The 13903-nt window shown below is 38.7% G+C and overlaps 1 protein-coding gene across 8 annotated transcripts in view; it reads left to right on the forward strand.

Annotated features, from left to right (window-relative positions):
• The window catches only part of SH3YL1 (SH3 and SYLF domain containing 1), a 44752-nt gene that overhangs the window by 1757 nt on the left and 29092 nt on the right, over nucleotides 1-13903 (forward strand). For 7 of the 8 annotated variants that reach the window (XM_063622877.1, XM_063622876.1, XM_055251899.2 and 4 more), the window contains 2 exons: nucleotides 9105-9215; nucleotides 12375-12488. In XM_063622877.1, the coding sequence (XP_063478947.1) occupies nucleotides 9105-9215; nucleotides 12375-12488 (225 nt within the window). Of the gene's footprint in view, nucleotides 1-7245; nucleotides 8947-9104; nucleotides 9216-12374; nucleotides 12489-13903 lie in introns of those variants that run through there. The other variant, XM_055251897.2, reaches the window with a different exon arrangement.

A 13903-nucleotide genomic window follows, 5' to 3' on the forward strand; every position in this document is an offset into this window, starting at 1 on the left:
GTTAATGATCTGACCAGAGAGACAGGTTTTTATTTTGAGAACTGACAAGCTTTGTCTCCTTAAAACAAAGAAAGTAGTTAAACCAATGCCACAGAAAGGTAAGAATTAAGAAACAAAGGCCATAGTTGTCAAGCAGTGGGGTTCAAAATACAGTTTTGTTAATAAAAGTAGCTTAAGGCAACATTTGAAAGCCTCTCTAAAGATTAGATACATACGCTTTCTTTTGGCTAAGATTTCTTCAGTTTATTCTAAATATATCTTTAGCAGCGTTCTAGTTCCTTTGATCTTAGATGGAATTTTATCAGTTTAGTGAGTTAACCTCCATTTCACGTAAAGTATAAGGTTTAATAATTTGATTAATATGTAATCAGTAAGAACTTGGAAAACCAAATTTACTAAGCTTGCTTTCCTATAAGTATTCATTTCATAATTAGAGTCCATTGAAGAAAATAATATAAGGGAAGCAAAAGTTTGGGAATCTGAACTCTGGTAATGAAAGTGGTGGAGAGGGGCCCTTGGGTCTTCTTGCTTTCATTCCTGACCCTCCGTGTATGAGTAGATTGGAAATCGTAGTCAGCTTTCTCACCTCAGGTGGCAATTTACTCCGAGTAGAATTCTCATGTCCCTGTTTGCCCCCAGTGACTCTAGCATTGAGTTTATAGGCCTATGATCAATACCTAAAATTATTTCCAGATCTTAAGCTGATTTACGCTTTTGAGGTTTCCAAAGTAAAAATTGTCTTTCCCGTATTTTATAAGCCCTTCTAATTAAAAAAAATATATGTTACTATGAAAATTTTAAACACTTTAACTTTTGTTTTAAAGAAAACTTTATCTGAAAGTTTCTTAGCTTGAGGTTTGGCTCTTTTTTTAGGAAAAAACTTAAATATAGAGATTTTGCCTGATTCAAGGGACTTAAGACGTTTATGAGAGTGCAGATGCTAACCATGATGTGAGGTTTAAGAGGCTTCATTAGTAATGACCTGTGTCTTCGTCAGTATGATAGAATGGGACATCAGCACTCTGATCAGGTCATGCTCTATATGCCTTATGGTACAGCAGAGGAAAAATGGGTGAGCCATCATTTGATGCTGAGGATGGGATTTGAGGCTTATGTCTAAATTTTTATTTGCATATTCTTTTTGTTCTGACGGAGAAATTCACTGCATGTGACTATAACCAGGCATGATTTTATCAGAAGTTGATTAGAATCTGTAACATTTTCTGTAGTTCAGCTGACACACTGAAGATGTCCTCACTGTGACCAGCCTTGTCAACAGCTGGATCACAGTGACATAGGCTGGGTCTAGGATGAGTCTTGTGGTCTGCAGCCGTGCGAGGCTGCATCTGATTCCCAAGTCCAATGGCTCTCTTCCCATGTTTACAGATCAGGCCATGACCCTTCCCTACAGCAGGATGTTTGCAAGATTAACTCAACTGAGGAATTTGCTTGTTTGACTGCTCTAATACTGCTTGGTTGAGAGAGTTCAAAGTAGAAAGTCTTCTGAGGAGATAAGATTCATGTATTATTTACAGTGCTTCAGTTGCATGTATCAGAAAATCTAGTCTAAATTGCTTTAACAGAAAAAGATGTTGCTGGTCCATTTGACGAAGAAGTCCAGAGCTGCTTGTGACTTCAGTCTGGCTCTGCAGAGCCCAGGTGCTCTCTCCACCTCCTGCCAGGTTCCCCTACGAAGGCTTTGCTCTCAGACTCCCCTTGTGGAGACAAAAATCCCACAGCAAGTGGAAACAGAAGTGCCTTGGAAAAAGTTCTTCTGGCAGCTCCTATACAAGTCCCCCATCAGATGCTGGTATTGGACCAGCTTTGGTTATAAAGCCCTGCTGTGGCACAAAAAGGAATGTTGTCGTGATACAGCAGCCTTGGGTCACTCAATCCACTCCAGATACTATGGCTGCAGCATCAATGGAAGCAGACAAGTTGTGCTGCCTCTGAAATAAAGTAGATGAAATATTCAGCAGCAGAAAGAACAAGTTTCCACTCCAGTGAACTAATTCAAATGTATCCAGCATCTAGATGTATGTATAAATGTAATTAAAATGTATTGAGCATCTAGAGCATCTCTCCCAAGATAATTACCACCTGACAGTAATGGCTATAAAAGCTAAAAGTGGAATCAGTCTACATGTTTAGCAATAGGAATCAATTGAAGCATACATCAAAATGCAGACAGTAGTATTGGTGAGTATTAATGTTATAGATGCTTTTTATCCTTCATATTTGCATATCTGTACTTTTTCCTGTATTTTACAATGTACTTGTACGTTGTACAAATAATTGCTGATCATGTAAAAATAAAGAAATTTTGTTGCCATACTTGGGTCTTTTCCACTATGAAATTGAAAAAAAATTCTATAATTCCTGGTTCTTTTATAATTTGATATTTGACATTCTAAATCTTCAATGAATTTGGAGTTTATCTTTCTGTAACACAAAGCTATGAATGAATTTTTGTTTTTCTTCCCAAATGAACATTATCTAGTATGCAATACATCATTTCAACATAGAATTGAGGTGTCATTTTTATTATATACTAAATTTGTAAATATATTGGGGTTAATTTCTGAATTTTCTTCTTTGTAAATTGATTTTTCTCCTATATTTACATCTGCTATTATGTATTAATTATTGAGATTTTGTAATGTGTCACAGGTTCTGTCAAGGCTGGGCTCTCATTGTTCTCCTATTACGTATTTTTTCCTAGCTCTTCTTGCTTGTTTATTTTCCCATTTGAACTTGAAAATTACTGTGTTTTGTTAAAAGACCCTTGTAAGATAGAAGACAGATTTGATTTCATTAAGAAAAAAACAGAAAAAAAAGCAAATTCAAAAGACAAGTAACAGAGTCAATGTTTTTAACTCATATTCCAAAAAAATATTAATTTTTTAATGTATAAATTAGTAAGAAACAGAGAGAAACCCCCTGTAAATAACAAGGTGCATGAGAAACCTTTGATAGAGAGAAATGTAGTCAGCATTGCTCATCATAAAAGAACAAATGGAAAATGCACTGAGAGCTACTGGCCATGGCAGTGAAATGGCTCCTGTTACTCACATTCATGGTAAACAGCTAGGAAACTGGACAGCTGTGTGTAGAGCACTGTTTGCACATGTTGGACATGTCTGAGATCCACAAGATAAGGGGAACAGGAGGTGAACTCCATTAGTGACCGTTTTCTGCCTGGAGCACTTCCTAAACTGCAGGACAAGGAGGGGGCACCCAGATCCCAGGCTCCTGCTGAAAAGAAGAGGCAGAAATCGAGTCTGAAGAGGCTGAGGTTAACTGGAATTTGCAGAGCGTGTTACTAGCAATGAGGGACGGCTGAGAGAAAGAGCTCCAGAAATCTGCAAAGGGATCCCCCGAGCCTTCTGCTGAATATTAAGTGCTAGCTGTGTAGAGTGAAATTTGCAAAGCAGGGCAAGAACAACTGCCATGAAGCTTTGAGGGTGAACTATTCACAGTGCTTGCATCTGGCTGGAGACAGCCATTCCAAACAGCCACAATGGAGACAGCTTATTAAACAACTAGGGCACCCAGGAGACAGCCCAGAAGGGACACACCTTGATGGGTAAAATAGTTCTAAAGGCTACTCTAGACACACAAACAGAACACAACAACAAGCCAACAAATGATCGAGCTGATCTACAAGTAACTCACTGCCTGCTAACACAAGTGTCAACACTTTTAAGGGAAGCAATGAAATCTAGGCACTCAACATGGTAATATCTACAATGCTGTTTTACTAGAAAGGAGTAAAAACAGGAAAACATAGTCCATAGCTAGAAGAAGAATCAGTCAAAAGCAGATCTAGAAATGGCAGATTATACAATTTAAAACACCTATTTTACACAAAAAGAATAAAATACCTAATACAGCTAACCAAGGAGGTGAAAGATCTCTACAACAAGAATTACAAAGCACTGCTGAAAGAAAGAGATGACACAAACATGGAAAAACATTCCTTGCTCAAGGATAGGAAGAATCAATATTATTAAAATTGCCATACTGCCTAGAGCAATTTATAGATTCAATACTATTCATATTATACTACCAATACCATTCTTCACAGAATTAGAAAACAAAACTACTTTAAAATTCATATGGAACCAAGAAAGAGCCCAAATAGCAAGGCAATCCTAAGCAAAAAGAACAGCTGGAGGCATCATGCTACCTGACTTCAAACTACTACAAAGCTACAGTAATGAAAACAGCACGGTAATGGTACAAAAACAGACACATAGAACAATGAACAGAATCGAGAGCCCAGAATTCATGCTACACACCTGCAATCATCTGATTTTTGACAAAGTCAACAAAAATAAGCAATGGGGAAAGGACTCCAATAAATGTTGCTGGAATACGTGGCCAGCCATACGCAGAAGACTGAAACAGGACCCCTTCCTTATACCATATGCAAAAAATCAATTCAAGATGGATTAAAGACTTGAATGTTAAAAACTTCAGCCGAATTAAATTTTAAGGAGTTTAATTGAGCAATGAATGATTTGCAAGTCAGGCAGCCCCCAGAATCACAGCAGATTCAGAGAGACTTCAGGGATGCCTCGTGGTCAGAACAAATTTATAGACTTAAAGGGGAAGTGACATACAGAAATCAGAAATGAAGTGCAGAAACAACTGGGTTGGTTACAGCTCATCATTTTCCTTATTTGAACACTCAGCAGTGTATGAGTGGTTGAAGTATGGCTGCTGGGATTGGCCAAGACTGAGGTATTGTTACAGATGCATACTCCTAAGTTAAGTTCTCAATCTTGTATACATATTAAGTTAGGTGGCAGTTCATCTACAAGGACTCAAATATTGAAGTATGGAGTTCTTCTCGGGTCACATTTAGCCTGCTTTAACAATGTAAACCTAAAGCTATAAAAACTCTGGAAGATAACCTAGGAAATTCCATTGTGGACATAATCCCTGGCAAAGGTTTTATGATAAAGATGCCAAAAGTAATTACAACAAAAACATTGACAAATGGGACCTACTTAAACTAAAGAGCTTCTGAACAGCAAAAGAAACTATCAACAGAGAAAGCAACCTACAGAATAGAAGAAAATATTTGTAAGCTATACATCCAACAAAGGCCTAATATCCAGAATCTATAAGAAATTTAAACAAATTAACAACCAAAAAAACAACTCCTTTAAAAAGTGGTTAAAGGACGTGGACAAAAGATTTAAACACACTTTACAAGATACAGAAATAGGAAAAAGTGTTCAACATCGTTAGTCATCTGAGAAACGAAAATTAAGTCCACAATGAAAGGCCACTATGTACCCACTAAAATAACTAAAATTTTAAAAACTGAACATTGCAAGTGTTGGTGAGGATATGGAATAACCAGAACTCTTATGAAAGTTTCTGGTGGAAGCCTAAAATGTATAATCACTTCAGAGAACTCTTAGGTGGCTCCTTACATTGTTAAATACACATTTACCACATGAACTGGCAATTCGTATCCTAGGTAATTACCCAAGAGAAATAAAACATTTTTTCTTTTTGAGATGGAGTTTCGTTCTTGCTGCCCAAGCTGGAGTGCAATGGCGCCATCTTGGCTCACTGCAACCTCCACCTTCCAGGTTCAAGTGATTCTCCTGCTTCAGGCTCCCGAGTAGCTGGGATTACAGGCATGCGTCACCACATCCAGCTAATTTTTTGTATTTTTAGTAGAAATGGGGTTTCACCATGTTAGCTAGGCTGGTCTCGAACTCCTGACTCCAGGTGATCCCCCCGCCTCGGCCTCCCAAAGTGCTGGGCTTACAGGCATGAGCCACCGTGCCCATCCATAAAACATTTTTTTACAAAAGGCTTACAAAGGAATATTTATAGCAGTTTTATTTGTAATAGCCAAAAGCTGGAAACAACCCAATTGTCTATCAACAGTGACTGGAAGGACAAATTGTGCTATGTCCACACATTAGAATACCAGCTGGCAGTCAAAAAAGAGCTTCTGATCTATGCAGCAATGCGAGTGAGTCTCAGTAATTTCATGGTGAGTAAAATAAGCTAGACAGAAAAGAACACACACTGATGACTATATGAAGTTCTGGCACAGACAAAATTCATACTCAGTGACAGAAATCAGATTAGCACTAACCTGAGGCAGGGGCTGCGTATAGGAGTGACCACTACAGAGGGCATGGATGGTGTGGTCAGGAGTGGTCTCTACCTCTGTCCATGCGCACTGAGCTATACCTGTAACAGGTAGATTTCATTTTGTAAATTGTATCTCATGAAGTTGATTTGAAAAGCCTACACTGAGAGGCAGTATTTTAACTATTCTGAGATAACATTGATTAAAAAATGCAACATGCCAAAATACACTAATGCTGTGATGCCACTTGTTTTTAAAAGGAGTAAAGAGCTACACACATGCATCATACACACTTAATTTTGCATAAAGTATCTATGGAAATACCTTCCTCTATCTGACAATACCATTGATAATTCTTGGGATGGATTTTTTCCCTGGTTTGGGTCTTGCTAATACTCCTGTGTTGAGCCACAAAGAACTGATACTGACATCTTTTAAAGAAATTAAAATAGAACTCCAAAATAACCCTAAATCAGTTTTCACTTTTTAAAATTTTATTTTATTTTGAGGCAGGGCTTTGCCCTGTTGCCCAGGCTGGAGTGCAGTAGCCCAGTCATAGCTCACTGCAGCCTTGAACTCCTGAGTTCAAGTAATCCTGCTGCCTCAGCCTCCTGGGTAGCAAGGACTTCAGCAAGGACCATGACTGGCTAATTTTTAAAATCATTTTATTGGTAGAGATGGGGTCTCACTATGTTGCCCAGGCTGGTCTCAAACTCCTGGCCTCAAGTGATCCTCCTCCCTTGGCCTCCCAAAGTGCTGGGAGTACCCAGCCAGTTCTCACTAAGATAAATTACATCTTTTAAACATTCTAGGCACCAAAATATATCACATTTTATTGGAGATATTTATATTTTGCTAAATAAAAGAAAGGGATTTTTTCTCCTATGCTCTTTGAGCATTTGATCTGTCGAAAGAATAAACCATGAGTTTATACATGAGCTCTGACACAGGTCTTAATCAATTTTAAAAGTTTATTTTGTCAAGGTTAAGGACAGCCCATGACACAGCCTCAGGAAGTCCTGATGACATGTGCTCAAGGCGATTTGAGTATAGTTTGGTTTTGTAAATTTTAGGGAGACATGAGACATCAATCAATAAATGTAAGATTGATTAGATCCAGAAAGGCAGGACAACTTGAAGTGGGGAGTGGGCTTCCTGATCATAAATAGATAAAAGACAAACAGTTGCATTCTTTTGAGTTTCTGATGAGCCTTTGTGATTTACAGGAATGTCACTTAGGCTGTAGTCTGGCTTAGTGAAACAACAGGGCAAAGGAAACAATCAGATATGCATTTGTCTCACGTGAGCAGAGGGATGAGTCTGAGTTCTGTCTGTTGTCCACAGGGAATTTCCTTGTGGACAAATTGTGAGGGAGGTGTGTAGCTTCTTACCTTTGTAGCTATCTTTTTAGGAATAAAATGGGAGGCAGGTTTGCCTGACAAGAGTTCCCAGCTTGACTTTTCCCTTGGCTCAGTGATTTTGGGGTCCTGAGATTTACTTTCCTTTTACAAAAGCAAGCTTCCATTAGTGTACTTCATCTACGTTCTGTAAATTACCGAGGCGAAACAGTGGAAATGAATGCCTTCAACCTTCCAGATCCTGGCGTCCTGCAGTCAGTCATGCATGTGCCTCTTAATTGTAGACAGTGAGACAAGAACTTCTCAGCCTCAGGGCACTCGTGGTCCTACACTGAAGCTATTCAGCTTCTTCGCTCTGCTGATCCCTCGTCCAGTGACAAGAGAATAGTCCATCTTCTCTGATATACTTCAGAGCTGGAAGAATTATGTGAGCTTTGTTATGACAAGCCCTCTGATGAGTGTATAAATGTCCAAGCGACCCCGTAAACGTAAAGTGCCATAGAAATGCAGGCCGGCATTACTTGTAGACTCAATTCCCAAGTCTCCTAGAGTTTTACTCATAGGAAAGTCTACAGGCAGCCAGTTCCAACATTTTTGACAAGAACAACAAAATATATTAAATTTTATACTATATATTATAGTTACAAAATATATTTTTAAATTTTAAATTCTTAAATTAGTATTGAAGTCTGTTAATTGCAGGAAGAACATACATAACAGAGAGGTTTGGCCAGGTTTTGTTTAACATCCTTTGGAGCCCAAGGATTTTATAATTTCTGAGATTCTTAGAGTTTAGAGTTTCCCACTCTCAGCATGGATTTGATTTATTAGGAGAAATAGAGATGATACTGTCAATGAGGATTTCCAGTTCATTTCCTTTGATAGCCTATGCTGTGTTAATGCTTCGTTGTGTTACCAAAAAGGGTCCCAATCCAGACCCCAAGAGAGGGTTCTTGGACCTGGTGCTAGAAAGAACTCAGGGCAAGTCCATGAAGTGAAAGCGAGTTTATTAAGAAAGTAAAGGAATAAAGAAGGGCTACTCAATAGGTGGAGCAGTGGCATGGGCTGCTCCACTGAGGATACTTAGAGTTATTTTTCAATTATATGCTAAACAAGGAGTGGATTATTCGTGAGTTTTCTGGAAAAGAGGTGGGCAGTTCCCGGAACTGAGAGTTCCTCCCCTTTTTAGACCATATAGTGTAACTTCCTGATGTTGCCATGGCATTTGTAAACTGTCTTGGCGCTGGTGGGAGTGTCTTTTGGCAGCTAACGCATTAGAGTTAGTATAATGAGCAGTGAAGATGACCAGAGGTCATGTTCATTGCCATCTTGGTTTTGGTGGATTTGGCCGGCTCCTTTACTGCATGCAGTTTTATCAGCAAGGTCTTCATGACCTGTATCGTGTGCGGACCTCCTGTCTCATCCTGTGACTTGGAATGCCTAACCTCCTGGGAATGCAGCCTGGTAGGTCTCACCCTTATTTCACCCAGCTCCTATTCAAGATGGAGTCTCTCTGGTTCGAACACCTCTGACAATTGTATATGAGAAGAATGAAATAATAGTAAATTTCTCACTGCTATTTAGCAGAATTTTTCATTAAAATATCTTTTTTTATCTTTCAGTGAATAACCCTATACCTTCCAATTTGAAATCAGAAGCAAAAAAGGCTGCCAAAATATTAAGAGAATTCACAGAAATAACTTCCAGAAGTGGACCTGATAAGATCATTCCTGGTAGGTAAATAGGATGAGTGCTGTTCGTCTCTAAATGTTTTTTTCTAAGTTGTTTTTTGCATTGTTCGACACTCCATTTCAGGCAGAAGCCTCCATCAATGCCAACAAATGGTTCCACCACCTTTTGTTCCGCCACCTTTTTTCTCATGGCTGATCCAGGGATGCTTTGGAAACTACTACCTGTTCATTACAACTTCTGGTTATTTCCAAAGGGTGTTCACAGCATAACTTGTTTCATGCAAAGGAGATCCAAATGCCAATTCACTTTGGCAATGTTACAGACCAACCTCCCTCTTAATTAATCACAGCACATGACTCTGAGCTCTGTTTTAAAAATTTGTTGTTGATAGAATAATCTTAATAATGATAAAATAATGATATTAATTATTGTTGCATCCCTGCCACTTCTCCCATCATGAGAAAACAGTCCTCATAAGGCCTTGCTACTTCTAGGTGGAAGGGGTCTGGGCAGGGCCAGCTGCAGACCAGGCAAACCGGCAGGGCCTCTTCCCTCCCTGTCTCTCCCTTTTGCATAGGCTTTTTCTCCTGCCTCCCATCCCGGGGGGCCAGCGCCCTGAACACCACATGTTCCTGCTCCACTTGAGCTCTCTGCAGCCTCGCCTGTCCTTTGCGTCGCGTGCTAAGAACTCTGCAAGCTAACCTCGCAAACTCACCAGCTAATCTCATACATAAATTTTAATTTTGTGTTTCCTCCTTCCACATAAGACATTTACATTCTCTAGCGGTTTAAGACATTAATCAGTAATTCCCAACACAGATGTGCATCAGTATCCCCTAGACCATGAAAGCACAGCTTCTTAAACCTCACTCCAAACCTGCTGACTTAGACTTTTAGTGCAGTGTGTCCAGGAATGCATGTTTTAAACATGTTTCTCATGTAATTCTTAAGTAGTCAGTGACACCTAAGATCAGTCCAGAGGGGAGCCTTTGAAAACCACTATCATCACCACTTCTAGTTATTTCCAAAGGGTGTTCACAGCATACTTGTCTCATGCCAATTAGCCTGGACAATGTTACAGACCAGCCTCCCTCTTAGTTAATCAGAGTGCATGACTCTGGGTCCTGCATTAAAGAGATAAATTTAATTTTTCTAAGCCAGATATCTAAAGTTATTTAATAGAACTTTAAATAATGTTTTAAAAATTTGTTGTTGTTTTAATAATCTTAATCATGATATTAATTATTGTTGCATTGGTCCGGTGACCTCTCCTGTCTTGAGGAAACAGTGCTTTGTAGAGCCTTACTACTCCAGGTGTAGCCTGAATCTGCAGCTTGGCATCCCCTGGGAGCTTGTGAGAAATCTGCTCAGATGTCACAAATCAGTCTGCATTCCTCCCAAGGTCCCAGTGAGGTGCACACACACACTAGTTTCAGAAGCGCTGCTTTAGAGCCTAAAGAAGACTCAACAAGAAAAACTAGATTTTCAGTATCAGTATTCTGAAGGAGCCCCTCTCAGTGGGTGAAGCTCAGAAAAAGAAATTCTGTTTGCATGTTAGTCTAAGTAAGAGATTGCCCCAAGGCATGGGTGTGGCAACGACGGAAGTTCCACAGCCAGCAGAGATCCAGGCCCACTTCTCCTGGGAGTCTGGTGGGGGGCATTATGTTTACATTAAAACAAAGATGCTATTTCATAGGATAAACAGTTGCATCTATAAAACATTTAAACAAGACATCTAGATCTCGAAACCTTCCCAGTGGTGTGTTTGGCCTCCTCTAATGTTAGGATTCTAAGAAGTAAGTGAAACTTAATTTAGCAATTAAATCTATAATCGGTACATTCTATGTTATAAATCAAAAGCTAATTGGCAGATTATTCAGGGATTATTAATATTTTAGTGTCCCTGAATTTGAGTGGAAATCTGTAAAAATATAATTGACATGTGGAATATGTCCATTTTAAAATGTGCTTTTGTTAATATCTAATATTCCCAATAGGGGCAATAGCAACTCTAGAAGCATCGAGAACAGAATGTGAGGAAGACATTCTGCCAACAGGTGGCTGTAAAAATAACCCTGCACAACATATAATACAGCTTTCAATCTTGTTACAATATAATTATAACCTTTTAAAATACAAAAATAAAGTACACTTAGTAGACAGCCATCCAGGATGCAACCTTATTTTCTGTAGCTTTCTTATTAAGAACAGCTCCACAAATGTTCTGCATGCAAACTTCATGGTGTTGGATGAATTATTTCCAAGAGTTGGTTCTTAATTTAAACTTTGAAATGGTGGCATAATTACATGAGAATTTTAGTGTTCTGTTGGGGCATCTGCAAAGCTTTTGCTCTGTGTACTAGAGCCCCATGTCTGACTTCACTTCCTTGGCAGAATATTTGATAAAAATAATAAGTTAAACTACCTTAAAGTTATATGTTAGGCTTCCCTCGTTAGTTTGAATGAGGTGTTATTGTGTCGTAAATTCACAGAATTGTGTGGCACTATATTCAGTGGATACATATACTAATAACCCTCATTTTATGTAATGAACATCTCTGAAATGTGAATAAACCAATATTTTTAAATGAAATTATATTATCAGTGTACTAATAGTTAAGTGGTACTCAAATGCTATAGCAGATCATTTTATAAAGTTAAAAATGTTTTAACATTGAAAAATTACTTAATTTTTCTGTTTTTGAATCCAGATTTTTATATTAATACAAGGTTAATTTAGCTACGTGGCTTTAAGATCAAAGTTCTAATTCATGCTGCCTTTTCGTAATTTTTAAAGTTTCTCCTTAATACTATATGGATCTTAATTTCTTTGAAAATGTAACTTTTATCTTTTATGTTGTGTACTATATCCTAAATTAATTGAAATTGCAAAAATATTTGCCCTGCTAATAGATAGCAATAAAATCTCTTTCAAATATCTAATTTATTTGGTCAGTTACAGGATGTGAGGATATTTATGATGTGTTTAGCACTGCAAAAATAGCGAACACAAAAAACATGCATGGGAATAGAGAGGCCTTGTGCCCATCTGTTGAGTGACTGACTTTTGTTCATTGCTCCTGTGTGCCCCGAATTCCTAGAGATAACCTCTGTGTACACTGACTCTGTTTAACACTTGCTCGTCTATCCAGGCACATAGATCAAAATGCTTACCTTCCCATTGTTTTCCACGTTAACAGCTCACGTAATTGCGAAGGCTAAAGGCCTTGCAATTCTGTCTGTGATCAAAGCCGGGTTCCTGGTGACTGCCAGAGGAGGCAGCGGGATTGTAGTGGCGCGCCTTCCAGATGGAAGTAAGTTGGCGTCTGTTCACTGGAGTAGAGAATCTTCATTCTTTGTTCTGTCTGTTTTCATGTGAACACATTGCATAGCGAGTAGGACAGGTTCCCTGCATATCAACTAAAACTTATGTAATAAGGGCTACTCGACTGAACGTGCAGTTTGGTGTCAGTGAACAAGCCACAGGAACCAGCCTTTCTGTCTCTCTCTGTCCTCAAAATATTAGACAAGACACGACAGGTAGATATAACTTTGTTTTGCATGAATTTTGTAATTCTTCCATGGAGCAAATATTGAAACGTGGCAGTATGTGCATTTCTTTTGTTTAATATGAATTCTTATTCCTCAACTTCATGGTGTAGCTGCTTTCTTTTGTTTTATGGAAATTGATATGAAAATAAGGGGGCCATGTGTGAATTTCTTTGTTTCTGTGGTAGATCATAAAAACTGTGGCATTTGAACAGTTTTCCCCAAGGCAGAATCATATCAAGAGCAGTATCATTGAGTTTTACTTTCTGGGATGAAATCTACTACTTGATTCTTTAGAGGTGAAATCAAAATATTTTTCATGAATCCCAAGTACTAACATTTATAGTAATATTTAAAATAGACATAGGTGTGTCAAAACTAACTAAAATGTTTTTTATACCAATTTAACATTTGCTGTTCAGTGAACGCATTTTTCTATTAGTAGCAGTTTTTTAGCATAATTTTATTTTGAGAGAGCATGGGACACTTACAGACAATAAATGTATAATATATGCATTTGTGAAGTATATGGCCTTGAAATAGCAGTCAGCAGATTCACCATTTCTTACCAAGGTATCCCCACAGTCAACAAAAACCTCTTCCTTATTATGTGGATCAGTTTTCATAGCTCAGTAGTGTGGCTTTGAAAATGAGAAGAAAACAATTCTCTTTTTCTCAAGCATTATCCAAATTTCCATGGGCAGACTTTTCTCAGCAGTAAAACCAAACAAAATAGAGGCACATTCCAAGGGGGCCCACTGTCAGATGGGACTCAAAGTCTATGAGAAAGTCCCTGCCTGTCTCAGATCTGCGACTGCTCCATTGACGGGTGACTTGCTCACCAAGGGAAGGGACAGTCAATACCAAGACCTGGGCTCCTCTCAGAGCCCCAGCGAACCTTCCTACTGGTTTCAAAACCTGCATTTCTCTCCCTTCTTCCTGAGCTGCAGCTGCTGACTCTGCTGAGAGTAATTTAAAAACTGTCCAAATAAGGCACAACGTGTTCCCCAGGATCCCGGCCAAGACCAGCCGTCTTAACACAGGGACAGTTCCTAACACAGGGAACGAAAAATTATCAGACACTAATTTCTGTAAGCCAAACTTCTCTAAGCCTGAGTAGGATAGTTCTGGATATATTCCAGCAATATTCTATTATCTAGCATGCATGGTAGCAACCATT

The sequence above is a fragment of the Symphalangus syndactylus genome, chromosome 18 (assembly GCF_028878055.3).
Source record: "Symphalangus syndactylus isolate Jambi chromosome 18, NHGRI_mSymSyn1-v2.1_pri, whole genome shotgun sequence".
Classification (NCBI taxonomy): domain Eukaryota; kingdom Metazoa; phylum Chordata; class Mammalia; order Primates; family Hylobatidae; genus Symphalangus; species Symphalangus syndactylus.